General features: G+C 47.2%; 1 protein-coding gene across 1 annotated transcript; it reads left to right on the top strand.

The window, feature by feature from the left end:
- Nucleotides 1-15,388: 15,388 nt before the first annotated feature.
- LOC106412512 lies at nucleotides 15,389-17,380 on the top strand. Its single transcript, XM_048762563.1, has 3 exons — nucleotides 15,389-15,659; nucleotides 15,801-16,235; nucleotides 16,434-17,380. Exons 1-3 carry the CDS (start codon nucleotides 15,389-15,391, stop codon nucleotides 17,378-17,380), a joined length of 1,653 nt encoding a protein of 550 aa, XP_048618520.1.
- Nucleotides 17,381-17,726: the final 346 nt, after the last annotated feature.

The raw sequence follows: 17,726 nt of genomic DNA, 5'->3' as shown, positions 1-17,726 counted from the left end.
AGACCAGGAACGGGTCTTACAAGTTGGTATCAGAGCCAGGTTGATTCTAGGATAGTTGGGTTATGTAGTCCACACACACACACACGCAGCCAGCTGATTAGGTCTCACGGTGAGGTTTGATTGTTTAGTCTAGGGATTATTATGTTGTGTCTATGTTGAGTATATTTTGTACTAACAATGTTTGGAATCCTTAGGCTGGAAAAAGCAAATCGGGAAAGACCCGAAGGAGTAAGAAAACGGCTGGTCAATCCGAGTTACCAACCGATCAGGTTGAGACTAACACCGGAGGTGTGTTACCGTCTGACCCAGCTAATCTTACCGGGACGCAACAGGACGGTCAGCAACATCAGGAAGGTGATGAAGAGGAGGTGGAATCCTCGAACGCTAACCGTGATGGTGACCAGCGTGAGAAAGTGGCCGATGGTACGGCTAACGCGCCCGCGGCACTGTCCAAGAAGGACTTAATAGAGGCCATGAAGGTGATGGGTAACCAGGTGGCAGCTATGACTCAACTATTCACGCCACTAGTGAATTCATCAGTTGGTCAAGCTACACCTGTAGCTACGGCTACACCTGTAGCTACGGCTACACCTGTAGCTACGGCTACACCTATTGCTACTGGTCCAGCTGTGGACGCGGTTGAGGTGATCGAGATCGATCCACCGGAAAAATCTGTAAGAAAGGTTGATTATCTGAGTCTGCTTTAACATCTATCCAGATTGGGTACGAAGCATTTCTCAGGTAGCACCGACCCCATTGTGGCAGACGAGTGGAGGAGTACGATGCTCCGAAACTTTCAATCAACTCGCTGTCCAGAGGATTACAGAAGAGACATTGCGGTTCACTTCCTAGAAGGGGACGCACATAATTGGTGGCTTGCAGTGGACAAGCGCACCAATGGAAGTCTCGAAAGTTTTGCGGAGTTTGAAGTTGAGTTCAACCGCAAATACTTTCCTGCTGAGGCTTGGGACCGACTGGAAACTAAGTTTCTAGATTTGGTCCAAGGTCGCAGATCCGTACGGGAGTACGAAGAGGAGTTCAACCGACTCAGACGGTTCGTTGGAAGGGAGCTGGAGGACGAGGCAGTCTAGGTTCGTAGGTTCATCCGAGGCCTAAGGCCGGAACTGAAAACCCACTGCTCAATCCGCACCTTCAACATCGTCGGAGAACTGGTTGAACGAGTGGCTTTGCTGGAGTCTAACTTGGCTGAAGAAGCTAAGCTTAAGGCTAAGCTACAGCCTGGCCCGTCGGGCAAGACAAACGATAAGAAGAGAAAGTGGGACCAGGTGGACGGAGGTAAGACCTCTGGGGGCCGACCTGAATGTTCCAAGTGTGGTAAGAATCATCCCGGTGAGCGCTGGAAGGCCATGGGGGCTTGTGTACGATGTGGCAGTATGGATCATATGATTCAAAATTGCACTCGTCCAAACCGATTCTCAGACCAGTCCAGTGGCAGCGGCTCCGTGACTTGCTTCCTATGTGGCAAGACGGGACACTACAAGTCGGACTGTCCTAAGCTGCAAGGAGGACAAGGGAAGGGTCGTGGAGACACAGGAAAGTCGACCCAAAACAGGCCGACCACAACACCAAGGGTGTATGTCCCGCGACGAAGGCGCATCTGGATCATTTGATTCGATCTCTGGTAATTTCTAAATTCATCTTTTTACATTCAAGTAGAAATGCTTGGTCTGGGACCTAGAATGTCTAGGGGATTCTGATGGGGGTCTCTGATAGGAACCCTCATGGTTGGTGGTGTGGAAACCCACGTACTTTTCGACACAGGGGCTACGCATAGTTTTGTGAGTCCGGGACTGGTCGGAAAGGGTCTGTTCTGTCTGGACGCTGGAGATAATTTTGGGATAGTGAGGGCAGCCGGAGGGCAAGCCATGAACTCACTAGGTCTCGTGTCAAATATCCCAGTGTCAATTCAGGGAAAGGTATTCCCTATGAATTTGGCCTGTGTCCACCTAAAGAATCATGAAGTGATCCTAGGTATGGACTGGTTGGGAAAGTATCGGGCCACTCTCGATTGCCATAGAGGTCGTGTGCAATTGGAGACTGGGCTTCAACCGATCCAGTACCAATGTCTGTGTCCGGCTCAAGAGAAAGTGGTGGTTTCAGCAGTTCGAGCGATTCGGATGCTGGAACAGGGTTGTCAATCCTTTTTGGCTACAATTACAACTACAGAGCCGGGCAGTTCTGTCTGTCTGAAAGACCTTTCAGAGGACTCGTTGGTGTCGAAGTTCCCAGATGTGTTCCAGTCGCCACAGGGTGTCCCCCTGATAGGTCGGATCCATTTACGATTGAACTAGAGCCAGGGACAGCTCCGCTGTCCAAGAGTCCGTATCGAATGGCTCCAGCCGAGATGGACGAGCTAAAGAAGCAGTTAGAAGAATTGCTAGACAAGGGGTTCATACGGCCAAGTAGCTCCCCTTGGGGTGCACCAGTTCTCTTTGTGAAAAAGAAGGATGGTACCATGCGTCTGTGCATCGACTATCGGGGGTTGAACAGGGTTACTGTGAAAAACAAGTACCCGTTGCCCAGGATAGACGAGCTGTTGGATCAACTCAAAGGAGCCAAGTGGTTTTCTAAGATCGATTTGGCCTCAGGGTATCATCAGATTCCTTTGGAGCCAAATGATATTAGGAAGACGGCATTTAGGACCAGGTACGGTCATTACGAGTTCGTAGTGATGCCGTTCGGTCTGACCAATGCACCTGCTGCATTCATGAAAATGATGAACAGCGTGTTCCGAGATTTCTTGGATGAGTTTGTGATCATCTTCATTGATGATATCCTAATTTATTCTAAGGATGAGGAATCTCATCGGAAACACTTGAGAGCCGTGCTGGAACGATTACGAGAACACAAACTTTATGCTAAACTCAGTAAATGCAGTTTTTGGCAGAAGAGTATTGGGTTCCTCGGCCATATTGTGTCCGACCAAGGCAGCTTAGTGGACCCAGAGAAGATCAGGGCAATCAAGGATTGGCCCCGACCACGCAGTGCCACGGAAGTCAGGAGCTTCCTAGGGCTGGCAGGTTACTATAGAAAGTTTGTGAAAGGATTCGCAAGCTTGGCTCAGCCTATGACACAGTTGACTGGGAAGGACGTCAAGTTCACATGGTCTGAAGAGTGTGAGGGATGTTTCTCCGCACTTAAAGACATGCTGACTAGCGCACCCGTCCTGGTTCTTCCGGAGGCTGATCAACCATATGTGGTTTATACGGACGCGTCCATCACTGGACTAGGTTGCGTATTGACCCAGCATGGGAAGGTCATCGCCTACACGTCAAGGCAGTTAAGAAAACATGAGGGAAACTACCCCACCCATGATCTAGAAATGGCTGCGGTAGTATTCGCCTTAAAGATTTGGCGCTCATACTTGTATGGTGCCAAAGTTCAGATACTTACGGACCATAAAAGTCTGAAGTATATTTTCACCCAGCCTGAGTTAAACTTAAGGCAGAGGAGGTGGATGGAATTCGTAGCTGACTACGATCTAGACATCACTTATTATCCAGGAAAAGCTAATCTGGTAGCAGACGCTTTGAGCCGGAGAAGGGTTGATGTATCGGCTGAACGAGAGGCGGACGACCTAGACGGTATGGTCCGAGCTCTACGGCTGAACGTGCTGACCAAGGCGACCGAATCATTAGGGTTGGAGGCGGTTAACCAAGCCGACCTGTTTACTCGAATTCGTTTAGCCCAAGGTCAGGACGAGAACCTCCAGAAGGTTGCTCAAAATGACAGGACGGAGTACCAGACTGCGAAGGATGGTACCATCCTAGTCAATGGTCGGATCAGTGTTCCTAATGATAGAAGTCTTAAGGAAGAGATTATGAGCGAAGCTCACAAGTCTAGGTTCTCGGTTCATCCTGGTGCTACCAAGATGTATCAAAACCTTAAGAAGTTCTATCATTGGATCCGTATGAAGGCAGATGTTTCCGAATGGGTGGCGAAGTGTTCCACTTGCCAACTCATTAAAGCAGAACATCACGTGCCTAGTGGCTTACTACAAAACTTGCCTATTCCAGAATGGAAATGGGACCACATCACAATGGATTTTGTACCTGGCTTCCCTACCACCAGGAATAAGAAAGACGCGGTTTGGGTTGTGGTGGATCGCCTAACCAAATCAGCGCACTTTCTGGCCATCCAGAAGACGGACGGGGTCGATCAGATTGTACGCAAGTACATAGACGAAATCGTCCGACTGCATGGTGTTCCGGCAAGCATTGTATCAGATAGGGACCCAAGGTTCACATCTTATTTCTGGAGAGCTTTCCAAAAGGCTTTAGGAACGAGAGTGAACATGAGTACTCCCTATCACCCACAAACGGATGGACAATCTCAACGGACGATCCAGACATTGGAAGATATGTTGCGAGCATGTGTCTTGGACTGGGGTGACTCCTGGGAAAGACATTTACCCTTAGTGGAATTTGCTTACAACAATAGCTTCCATAGGAGCATTGGCATGTCGCCATATGAAGCTCTGTATGGACGGCCGTGCAGGACCCCGTTATGATGGACCCAAGTGGGGGAGCGTAGCATGATCGGTCCAAAGATAGTCAAAGAAACAACTGAAAAGATAAAATTCTTGAAGGAAAAGATGAAAGAGGCACAAGATCGAGCCAAGAACTACGCAGACAAAAGGAGAAAGGATCTGGAGTTCGCGGTCGATGACTTGGTATACCTCAAGATGATAACCTTCAAGGGACGGGTGAGAATTTCCGGGAGAAGGAAACTCGACCCGAGATACTTAGGTCCATTCAAGATTATTGAACGGGCAGCAATGGATGCATTCCACAACGTGTTCCATGTCTCCCAACTCAAGAAATGTCTAACGGATCAAGATGTCATCGTACCAGAAATTCCTTCTGATCTGGGTACGAACTTGACCTTAGAAACAAGGCCGGTTCGAATCTTAGATAGGATGGAAAAAGCAATGAGAAAGAAAACAATACAGATGGTCAAGATCGTTTGGGATTATAGTGGACGTGAGGAAATCACTTGGGAGACCGAGGCTAGAATGAAAGCCAACTATCCTGAGTGGTTCAATCAGTTCATGGACGAGGATGCACTTGATTCGGATTCGAGGACGAATCCCTTGCAAGTGGGGGAGACTTGTCGCATCCCCGATCCTGAATAGGATCGTTGGGACAGCCATGGATCGAGGAAACGTACTAGCCAGTCTTAAGACATGAAGGCAAGCGTTCCATGGCCAAGAAAGAAGGTTAAGAACATACGGAAACTTAGACTTAACCTTGTAAGAGCAAAGAGACAGCTAGGATGAGCAAGACAGTAGCTGGAAGAAGTTTGCGAGAAGCTCGACCAGCTCATCGGAGCTAGGTCAAGTTCACTCCAGCTAAACCCCTACTAAGTCAGCTCCACTAGCTGGACTACTAGCTCACTCAGCTGAAGCAGCTGGGAGTCAGCTCATCCCAGCTAGACAGACTGTTCAGGTTTCGGGCCGATGGACCGAGTCCGGGTCAGTGGTGGGCTGTGAGGTCCAGCCATGAGGCCATGGACTGTTGGGTCTTTGGACAAGGCCGTGGGCTAAATCTAGGAGGCTTGGGGCGTGGGTTGGGCTTGTGACCGACCCCAAACCCAATCAGAAAGGGGCGATGGGATGCAAGTGGCCAAAAGGGCACAACCCTTGGCCGATGGTGCCATCCGCTAGCAAGTCGTGCCTGTTGGTGGGGCAAGACTTACCCCCTCGTTTTCTATAAATATGGGGGCCCTCCTGTTGATTTCAGTATCCAATTCCAGAGTAAAATACTCAGAGAAAAACGTAGAGAGAAAGAAAGAGAGAGAGAGAGAGTTCCGGCCAAGGAAAGGCCGAGTTTAGGGTGGTTAGGTTTCCGGCGACTCTGATCGTTTGTAAAGCAACCTCCGACCAAGATGGGAGATCAAGAAAAGGAGAAGAACATGGAGGACCCAGAGGTGGTTCAGAAGGTATGTGATGGGCCGTGGCTCCATCAGACCGAACGGACGGTCCATGCGATCGCACCGCGGCTCTGTCGGTTCCTAAGTCCCATCCGGCTTCTCTTACTTGTTCTATCCGATCTCTTTCTGTTCTTTCTGTTTACACACGAAGGGTTGTGTTGGTTCAGTCCAAGGGACACGTCCCTAGGACATGACCATTCATAACAAAACCGCTAGCCTTGACACGGGTCGGCTATGCGGATGGTTCGAATCGCAGCATGGACTGGGCGGTTGGGATAAACGGTTGGACATGTCCCAAAAGGCACGAGTTGCCAAAGGTCACGAGTTACCAAATGTTGTGAGTTACCAAAGGTCACGAGTTACCAAAGGTTGTGAGTTACCAAAGGGTGTAAGTAACCAAAGGGTACAAGTTGCCAAGGGTTATGAACATCAAGAGGTACGAGGACCAAGAGGTACGAGGATCTAGAGGTACGAGGACCAAGAGGTACCAAGGACCGAAGGGGTGCATGTTCCAAACCGTTTCTATTGAGACATGTTGTATCTGATCCTTATGGATCAGTCTATGACTTATCAAGTCAAGACATGATTCACGGTCTGTCTAAGCCAAGGAAGAGTCGCATGGTCCGATCGGTTGCTAAGCCTACCGGTTTGGGCTTGAGGCTTACTCGGCCATTTGGATCTAGGCCCAAGGCCGGATCAGGTAAGGAAGTCCGTGGGGCCATTGAGCCGGACTTCATGGACCGGTCGCACCTAGATTCTATCCGGTTAGACGGATTGGTCTTTGGGGACGATCCGGACCTGTTTGTGTGATCTGCTTATCTATTCTGGACCGTCTATCTGATTCTAAGTCAAGGGGTGGTTGGTTGAATGACTTAGGATACGGTAGATGGGTTCATACCTTTTTATTATTATATTGTCTGAGGTTTATCTATGTTCTAGGAACCAAGCCAAGCATTGTAGAATCGTCCAGTTCTACTCTCGGTTATGATTAATGCTTATCTGGTTGTGGTTTCAGGAACTAAGGATGGTTCTGGTCAAGCCAAGGAGCCGTGAAGGCTCGATCAGTGAGAGGCTGTGTAACGTGTGGTTAGATGATGCTAGGGATGAACTAGTGGTTGTCTATGAAACTGTTAAGAAGTTGTGTATTGGATCTCATGTTTCTAAGTAATACAATTTATACACATTTATATTCCGATGTGCTATATATGTTCGTTTGTTTATGAACCTCATATTCGAATATGACTTGGTAAATAAAGGCTTAAGATGAATCAAACAAGCAAAGAAATTAATAAGTAAGCATTCGTATACAGTTGGGTCGAGAGACCAGGAACGGGTCTTACACCACGGGTAATACGTGGACTCGCAATCAAGGATATGATAAAAACACCTTCTGCGAGTTCCACCAGTCCCGAGGACACTCCACGACTAACTTCAAGGTCTTGGGAGCAAGGCTGGCCGCGAAGCTACTAGCCGGAGAACTCTCGGAAGTGACCAGCGTGAAAGATCTCATCCTCGAGACTGATCTCCCCCTGAAGCCGGACAGAAATCTTCCGGTGGAGAGATCTCCCCAAAGAAACCAATCTGGGGATAAACGCGGCAGGAGGCCAGACGACAAAGGGAACGATAACAATCGTCGTAGAGTCAACATGATCATCGGAGGATCGCAATTCTGCAACGATACGGTTTCAGCCATCAAGGCTTACCAGCGGAAGGCGGAGTCAAGTGCAAACTGGCCTACATGGTCCCCTACCCAAGATGATCATAACTGCTCAATCACCTTCACAAAGGAGGAAGCCGGCGGGATTGATCAGCCTCACTGCGATCCACTCGTCATAGACCTCGTCATACGAGATCTGGAAGTCGGAAGAGTACTCATTGACACGGGAAGCACGGTTAATGTAATCATCCGCGACACTCTCAATCGGATGAGCATCGAACTCGGAGAGGTAACTCCAACTCCGAAAACGCTCACAGGCTTTTCGGGCGAAGTATCGATGACCCTCAAATCGATTCAGCTACCAGTCATGGCCAAGGAGATCACAAAAATCGTCGAGTTCGCGGTAGTCGATCATCCTGCCATCTACAACGTGATCATGGGAACCTCATGGCTCAATGCTGTGCAAGCCGTTCCATCGACGTACCACCTGGGCGTCAAATTCCCGACCCCAAACGGAGTCGCAGCTATCTGGGGATGTCAGAAACAGTCGCGACTGTGCTTCCTCGCGGAACACAAGTTAAGACAGATGACGACCTCTGCAACGGCAAATCGCAAACGCATGAGGATTGATAAATCTTCGACCAACAACGTTCCAAGAAAAAATGATTTAACATCGTCTTCTGACGCAGGCGCTTCGGGTGTCGAAACTCAACATGTATCCGAAGCCGACACTACAACTCAACTGGAACATTCGGAAGAGAACACTGACCCAGCCACAATCATCACGATCAAGGCGGTCAGCACGGCAACAACCGCCGAGTGAAAACACTCACGGCATAAAACAGAACTACAAGATGGCTTGATCCTTGAAAGGGGTACGTAGGCAGCTCGTTGAAGGACGAGTTAAGTTATCCCCCTCTCTAAAAAGGGGGGGGGAGTGGGTGCGGGTGCGTATACTCGTATACTCCCACATAGGAAAATATGCGTTATTGTAATCGAATTCTATAGAGATTTCGAAATTTTTTACGAAATATGCGTCGCTCTTTTTAAGACAAAATCGCAAAACAATCTCACTTCAGCACCAAAAATATACGTATAGTCTTCGAAATAACTGCGAGACGTCGCCAAGTTAAAAGTCGAGATGATACGAACAAATTGTCCGAACGCGACTACTACAAATCTTACATTCCGTTCGTCGATTGGCCCTGACGAACACATCAGCCGTCTTAAACAAACACAACTTGATCACTCTTTTGATCTTCAAACGTCCAACACAAGGACGAAAGCGCGCTACAAAAAAAAATCCAATATTTTTGGTCTAGGACTTCCAGTTGGCTTAAAAATTGTCTCTGGAAAGATGCTCGATTCGTACCATACAAGTCATATAAGCCGAGAACCTATCGCGGACTTTAAATTGGTACGAATCAGGTAGAAATCGCAACAGGAAAACCGATAGCCGGCTAGTCACCGCACAAACCTTAACCGAGAGTAAACCTAGGTCTTGCCCTAAACCCATCGCATTGGTCTCAGACATCTCAAAGACATGATATCTAAACGATACGAGATCCTAAAACATGTCTCTTCGTTCATATCTCAACGTTCCCGAAAAGATCGTAAATAATTTTTACGAAAACTCACGTCTCGAACAAACTAACAGATCGAACGCTTCAACAAAGATAAATATGAGACGACAACTCATGTTTACTTCAAAACCCACTCTAAAACAAAGTAACTCAAACAAACATCCATTATATAAGCCGCATAGCGGTAGGGGTTCAAAGCCACCAACGGCCAGTCCCGACAAAAACGGCCAAAAAAAGGCCCATACAAAGTTCGAAGGCCACACTCGGCCAGACATATATGAACAAAGGCCACACTCGGCCGCTAAATACTAGATAAAGAGAAAAACTCCTTCCCTTCAAAACGCTTACAAATCAAAGTTAAAACTCCCGGACAAGGAAGCTCCGAATGCATCCGCGGGAAAGTTCACTTCCTCATTGTCACCGGCAAAATCAGTCGTAGTTTCTACGGTATCAGGGGAAACCGGGATGGGATCCCAGAATCCCTGGATCTTCCCATCGATCGGAGGAATGGTCGCCTCAGCGTGAGCATGATCCTTCATGCCACCCTTCATTAACTCCATCTCCCTCTCGAAAACGTAGTCATCTTCCTGCGTCTTCCAAAGGCTCCCGACGGAGCCGCAACACTCACGGAAGTCGCCCAGCGAGTTGAAAGCGCCCTTAAGATTCACGTACTCAACCTGTAATTGAGAAGCGCGAGTCTTCATCACCTCGATGATTTCCCTCTTGCCCTTCCGTTCCGCCCTACGAACAGCCCTGGCATGATCACGAGCGAGTTGAGCGTCTCGCGCCAGCATCTCGTCTCGCATGCGAGCAAGATCCTTTTCTGCCTTCTCCGCTTTAAAGCGATAGATCAGGGCCTCTCTATGGCTCGCCTCAATGGCCGATCCAAGCAAGTTCAAACCCTATAAAATCGATTGACACGTTATAAGCAAAAAATAATAATAACGATCGTCAAAATTTTTAAAGTTTACACCCCGTTAATGATACGAGATCCTTCCGCAACAACTTTCGGCCTCCCTGACTCGCTCGTGGCCTGAGGAGCGTCTAAGCCCGACGGAAGACCAGCGAAGAAATCATCGAAGTCCAGAATAGGGACCTCGCTCGTACCACTTCCATCGCCGAAAGCAAGGTTCGGATCCCATCCTGGAAGCATGCAATCGTCCACCGAAAACTCCAGGTCGCCGAGATCAATATCTTTCCCCTTCGAAGAGTTCAGCCCCGTCACAATCGTGGGAGCGGCGTTGGGACCTTGGTCTTCAGGTTCGGAATCACTCTCTGTTTCTCCGCCCAAAGCATGACCAGGATGCACAAACCTCAGCGCCTTTCGAACTCTCTTCAGCGTAAAGGAAGTCCAGAAAAAAGGACCATTCCTGAGAAGATCCCTCATCGCAATAATGTCCTCAGGAAACGGAGCAAGAGGGTTGATAAAGGGACGATCGTTCGGCAACCTCCGAAACAGTGGGATACAACTCTCCTCAACGGACGCTGCGTCTACACGAACAAAGAAGAAAAACTTCCTCCACGAGTTGAAGTTAGAAGTGAACCCCTTTACCACTGACATGAAGTTCCGAGGAACATGCCTGTACGTGTCCGTGTCCCTGATGATCTGTAATCGAAGAAGCGCTTCGAAGTGATCAACGGTGAGAGAAAGACCATGCTCGTAGCTCAGGACCAGGATCCCTATCAGGTGCTGGATGCCAAGAGGATTCAGTTGGCTTATCGCCACCCCGAAATGACCCAACACACGGACGATGATCTCGGGGATCGGGAACCTTAAACGGCAACGCACTACGAATGCCTCGTAACAAGTAAAGAAGCCCTCCGAGGGACTACTAGCGCATTCTCCTTGACGAGGAACTCTGAATTCCACCGCGTCCGAAATATGGTAGAACGACCGCATGACCTCGAGGAATTCACTAGTACTCCTACTCGGCGCACCTGCCTCCACCTGGCGATGGTTCATGACCGGGAACGATTTTTCTTTGGGAGGCGTGATCGAACCGTAACACGCCACCCACCATGCCTCGTTCTCGGCTGGGTCTACCGAATAAGGAACGAATTCCATCTTCGGCACTTGAAACTCGTCAGAAACGTTCACGGGCAAGGACCCTTTCTTTGAACTCCTCTTCTTACTCGACATCTCGTGTTTTTCTTTTAAATCAAGAAGGAAATGATAGTGAGAAAGAGAAAGAACTTTTCAAGAAAAACCTCTCTATGAGAATGAGTAAGTGTGAAGATTGTGAAGAAGTTACCTCCCTTCTTATAGGCATGAGAAATTACTATTTACTTGCGGATTTTTGGACACGAACTTCGCCCAAATACACCAATCTCGTCCAAACTCGCCATACCGCGCATTGGGACCTCGCTAGAAATCCACGCTCCCAACGAGCTGGGGGGCTAACTGTTGGGGTCAAAAATGGTTACGACGAAGTTAACGTCCAAATCCCCGAAGAAGAAAAACGTAGAAAACTTCTTCGACAAATACTTTTTCGAAATAGATTCTTCTCTACGAAAAGCTTTACGGAAGAGACGCGAGTCTTCGGACAAAAGCCTGAAAAGGATTGTTACGCAGCGATCGAACACGTGCTCCACTCGGTCGCTACGTAGCGTCCGAGTTCGAACCAAGGCTCAGTCTCTACATAGTGACCGAACGTCCATTCCGCTCGGTCGCTACGTAGCGACCGAGCTCTTCCAAAACATTGATACAACATTAGTCCATGCGTTCTCGTCTACCCTTCGATCCTATCTCCCAAAGACCATAGCGAACCCATTTCACGATTCCCCGCCATTCTAAGTTATCGATCAAACTTTACCGTCAAAACTGCGAAAGTTCGTTCTTTATCGAAAGAAGCCGTAACAAACGCTTCGAGTCGGAAGACGGCCCAAGGGGACCTAAGACATGACTCGAAGTCCAACTTACGATTTCTTAACCAATAGCCCGTAAGCCGCATGACGGTTTATGCTTGGTTCGCAAAGAAAGATAAATGTCAAGTTTCCGCGGATGAATACGAAATTTTGAAGATAATTACGAAGATCGGAAAAAATGGAATATCTCCATTTTTATGCTATGGCGGCTTAAGGGCAGAAGGGGAAAAGCGTAAACCGACCTTGGAGCCAGTATATAAGGAGTCCTAGGCGAGAGGCATGGGAGAGGACTTTTCACAGCAAACTTAGCACTTAGAGCAATTTTAGGCAATTTTCCGTTTTTGTTATTCGAGCTGCGACTCAATTAGGTTTTTGCCGTCTTAGGGTATTAGAACTAGGAATCTCGCCGACAGCTCTCGTTGCCCAGGAACTTACCTTGTTGTAAATGCTCAAACGCAGATTCGGAATAAGAACTATCTTGCTCTCTTTTTTGATTTCTTATTTCATTATTGTTCTCGTTTCGTGTTCTGATTGCTTGGCGTGTGGTATTATCAGATATCCAGGACCTCTGGGAAATTAGGTTTTTCCTAGTTTCCTTATTTAAACGGAAATCGACAGTGCGAATTTCGGTTCCCACAGCGGACCAGGAGAAATCATCTTTCATGACCTCCAGGGGAATCTATTGTTATAAGGTTATGCCCTTCGGCCTGAAGAACGCCGGTTCAACTTACCAAAGATTGGTAAACATGATGTTCGCCGACCAGATCAGACAGACCATGGAAGTTTATATCGATGACATGATTGTCAAGTCCCTGGAAGCATAAGATCACATATCACATCTACAACAAGCCTTCTCCACCCTCCGCAAATACAACATGAAGCTTAATCCGGCTAAGTGCTCCTTCGGTGTCAGCTAGGGAAAGTTCCTCGGATATATCGTGACTCGCAGGGGCATCGAGACGAACGCTGAGCAGATCAGGGCCATTCATTCCATCCCTTCTCCAAGAAGTGTCAAAGAGGTCCAGACTCTAACAGGAAGGATGGCAGCTCTAAGTAGGTCCAGAGGCTAACCGGAAGCATGCGGGACGACACACAGGCGATCGGGTGGCTCATTCTTATTGGCCGGCAACTTCTATATATACCCAGCTACCCTGGTTCATTTTTACTCATTCATACACACCAAGGACACTCCAAAACGTGGCTTAGAGAGAAAGAGAGAAATAAGTGAGGTGCTTAAGAAGTATAGACATTTCCGAAAACCGATAAACTGTCGGAAAGTTCCGAAAGACGTCTAGAAGTGAAAGAAGGTTCTTTCCAAATAATGATCAGTCCATACCAGTTCATTCAAGACATTGAGGTTGGGTTTTGGGATTTAACATCATGGTACCAAGACGAAGATTTGGAGGGGATAAAAGGGTTTGGTCAACATCCAGAATCAAAGAGTCGAGCCACATCGCTTAATCACTATGAGTCACGGTTAATTGTTTGTTAACGGATTTTTAATGCAGGTTCCTGACATCGGAGACGGTTTCCGAGCTAGGATAGCTGGACCGGTCTAGGTGTCAGTTTGTGGATCCAAGGCTTGAGACGATGTCTGGGCTAAGTGGATAGCAAGACTAGTCTAAGCACCCGGGTTATTGTGATTGTGTGATTATTATATATTGTTATGGTGTGTACCTCGTGTTGGTACTGTTGTGTGAGAACCTCGTGGTGGTTCTTGTAGTAGTTTGCAGGTCATTGCTTCCTCAAATGGTACCACTAAGCCGGTCGTGGTCCGGAAAGTGGTGGGCTCGGTTTAACTTGGCTTGATCACCAAGGCCGAGTGTCACAAGTGGATGTGACTGCCCCCGGCGAGTCCGATAGAGGACCGGGGCACGGCGATTCCGATTGAGGACCGTGACCGGGCAATTCCCGAGCGCCTACGCCTGTGTGGTGTAATAGTGAAGGGATTGCCGGTGTCCCTTATGTGGAGGAAGAATCCTTCTGTTGGGCCCTAGGAGTATATATATATATATATATGGTTGATTGATATGCCACTCATAAAGAGTGTTTGATTTATTATGGTTTAATGGTTTATTGCTTAAATCGGTCATGCTTTATGATCTTGAATATTGATTGTTGAACTACCCGTCTTGCTTGTGTTTGGGGTGGGGTTTAGAATGACGGGTAGTTGTATATGCAAGATATGGAACCCTGGCTCACTTAGTGAAACTAGTTCACTCACTCCTCACATCCTTTTGCAGGTGACCAGTAGAAAGGACCATAGCGCTCGCGGAACTGTAGGAGCTGGTGTAGATTGGACATCTTTTGCTAAAGACTCGTTTTCAAGATATATGAATGTATGTTTTACTTTCGGCTGCGTCCATGGACCCTATGTATAATGTTTTGGGCTTGTGAACTTCATGTTTTATATATATGAAATAAAGTATGTTTTATATTCGCGGCGTGTTGAATCTGATATTAGGTTAGTCCAACCTAACACAACTCTATGATTCGGTACGGGTTGCAAAGCCTCAGGCCGAAGATTAGAGGAAACGGGTTTTGAATGGATATTCTGGGTTACCGAATTATGTTTTGTGACTTGGAAAGTCTATTCTCAACCCGTCGTAACACTTCTGGACTTGGCAGAGGAAGGTCGTTCGGGCATGTTCTTGTTTGATTGTTGCCCGGCTGACTGACCGATGTCTAAAATGGTTCGGGGGTGTTACAGAGGTGGTATCAGAGCGTGGTTTAGATCATGCGGTCAATCACGTACTTTCCGTTTTTTTATCGAGTCAAATGTGTCGCAAAAGATGAGTTAGGAAACCAGCGGAGTTTCGTATTAATTAGTATTCTTAATAGGAAATTCCCTATTCGTGGATTGCAGATGACAAGAAGGGGAAGGAGTGAAGGAGGACATGATTGGATGCTGGGTACAGAAAGAGTCTCAAGAAGAAGAGGACTGGGATATGAATCTGAGGGAAGGGTGCAAACACTGGCGCACACCAACCAAGGATCCAGTGAAGAAAATGTAGGAAGAAACAACAATCTGTTTGGACATGATCAAGAGATATTACCAGAAGAAAACTTTTCACCAAACCGTACTGTAAGGGGAAGACCAGAAACAGATGATAGCGAGTCAAGTGTCCAAGGACCAAGACCGATAAGGCGGAACAACCCGATTGAACCAGAAGTTCATGATCAACCACAACAAGGAGTAGGAATGGAGCACACTTTGAAGATGCTTCATGACGTGATAGCGAGGTCACTACAACAACCTCAAGTGCAACCGTTACCAGTCATGCCACCACAACCTACAGTGGCTACACCAATGTAACCGTTGATAACTGCCATGAAGAATATGAAGACACCCCATTTTGAAGGAGGGACAGATCCATTTGAAGCCGACCAATCGTTTCGAACCATTGAGAAAAACTTTGAGACGCTGACGTGTTCCGAGGAGTCTAAGAAAAATATGGCGGTGTATTACTTAGAAAAAGACGCGGCAGAATGGTGGGAGAGTAGGGATCACCAAGTAGGACATCTCGTCACCACTTGGGCGGCATTCAAAAAAGAATTTGAACGCAAGTATTTCACCGCGGAGTCCAAGCGAAGGCTTCAACGTCAGTTTGCTAACCTAGTACAAGGAGACAAGACAGTTAGAGAATATGAATCTGAGTTCATGCGACTGCGATGACACGTGCTGCGAGGACAAGATGATGAAGAGACCATGATATCTAACTTTATGTTTGGTCTAAAACCAGAGTTAGAAAATAGACTAGCAGTCGGGAACTACGAGAGTCTCACCGAGCTAGTGGAAAAGGCTGTGAATGTGGAGATCGGATTGGAAGCTGAGAAGGCGGCAAGTAAGAAATCCAAGCAGCATCAAGAAGGAAAGTACGGTGGAAACCAAAGATCTTTTAAGGGTAAAGATAAGGAAAAGGAATCGGGAGGGCCAAGTCGACACTCTCTGTTCACAGGAAAATGCTTTAACTGTGGCAAGATAGGCCATAAGTCAAGTGAATGCTTCGGGAAGAAACCTGGATCCTTTCAGTCAAACTCCTACAATCCTATGCTACACGTGTGGAAAGAAAGGACACATCTCTACCCAAGACCGCGTCAATCATCTTATCCCAGCTACGCCAATCAATGTTCATCCTACTCCAGCTCCACCTGCAATCGCACCAGCGCAAAAAAAGGCAAGCTATAGGAGGTAGAGTTTACGCTTTAGAATTAGAGGATACTAAACCTCCAGGCCCATCTAAGGGTCCCATCACAGGTATTTGGGTTCTTTAACCTTACTAGATTGATTTTGTGTTGTGTGATTGCTTGTGATGGATTGGTTAATTTCTATTGGATAATTTTTATGTTGTTGATATATATTGATGTTGTGGCAGGAACTTTACATGTTGCGGGGCGTCCCACACATGTATTGTTCGACTCGGGGGCAACACATAGCTTTGTGGCCCCTGAGATAGCTGCCGAATTTGTGGGTTCATTTGTGATTGACAGGATGGATGTGGCTGTGATGACTCCCAGAGACCAAACCCTCCAAGCAAAAGAATGCCTCAGAAGAGTTCTGTTAGTCATTTGCGAGAAAATCTTCCTGGCAGATTTGTTGGTGGAGCCCTTAAAAGGATATGAAGTTATCTTGGGCATGGATTGGTTATCAGGCTATCGGGCACAATTAGATTGTGGAAAAGGTCGTATTTTGTTCAAGGAGAACGGGCAACGACAAATATTGTTTTACGGGATCAGTCCAAGCAAGTCTGTGTCTTTAGTAGCTGCCTTAAGAGTGGAAAATTTGCTTAAGGATGGAGAAGCGTATCTGGTAACAGTAACTGCTAGTGAAGGACCCGCTAGCAATGGAGTTGAAATTACGGATATTGCGGTAGTACAAGAGTTTGAGGATGTGTTTGCGGCATTAAAAGAGTTACCTCCACCTCGGAATAACCATTTCACAATTAACTTGGAACCTGGAGCTAAGCCGATAGCAAAGGCTCCTTACCGCATGGCACATGCGGAGTTAGCAGAGTTGAAGAAACAGCTTGAAGATTTAATGGAGAAAGGTTTCATAAGACCTAGCTCTTCACCATGGGGAGCTCCGGTCTTATTTGTCAAGAAGAAGGATGGTAGCATGCGGCTTTGCATTGATTATCGAGGAATCAAAAATATCACCATCAAAGATAAGTATCCTCTTCCGAGGATACATGAGTTGTTGGATCAGCTAAGGGGAGCAAGTTGGTTTTCAAAGATCGACTTGGCGTCGGGCTATCATCAGATTCCAATTTCAGAAGGTGATGTCATGAAGACTACGTTTAGAACTCGTTATGGACAATACTAGTTCGTAGTAATGCCTTTTGGCCTTACTAACGCACCGGCGGCCTTCATGAGATTAATGAATGAAGTCTTCCATGATTATCTCGACAAGTTCGTGATAATCTTCATCGATGACATTTTAATATATTCCAGGACAGAGGTAGAGCACAAAGCACACTTGAAACTAGTGATGGAACGGTTAAGAAACCAGAAGCTGTATGCCAAGTTCAGCAAGTGTTCTTTCTGGAAAAGAGAGATCGGGTTCTTGGGGCACCGAGTGTCTGCAGAAGGAGTTTCTGTAGATTTGGAAAAGGTGAAAGCCATCGAGGAATGGCAAAGGCCATCTGTTGTGGGCACAGGGGGGTAACCCA

Source organism: Brassica napus, chromosome C7 (genome assembly GCF_020379485.1).
Source record: "Brassica napus cultivar Da-Ae chromosome C7, Da-Ae, whole genome shotgun sequence".
Classification (NCBI taxonomy): Eukaryota; Viridiplantae; Streptophyta; class Magnoliopsida; order Brassicales; family Brassicaceae; genus Brassica; species Brassica napus.
Note: the sequence above shows the minus strand (reverse complement) of the source record. Positions and strands in the feature narration are given on the sequence as shown.

Excerpts from the sequence above, each read along its gene's own strand:
- LOC106412512 (XM_048762563.1), top strand. The coding sequence starts at position 15,389 with ATGAAGAATATGAAGACACCCCATTTTGAAGGAGGGACAGATCCATTT. Across the intron at positions 15,660-15,800 it reads GTCCAAGCGAAGGCTTCAAC|AGTTAGAAAATAGACTAGCA; the intron begins GTCAGTTTGCTA and ends GTCTAAAACCAG. Across the intron at positions 16,236-16,433 it reads TCGCACCAGCGCAAAAAAAG|GAACTTTACATGTTGCGGGG; the intron begins GCAAGCTATAGG and ends ATGTTGTGGCAG.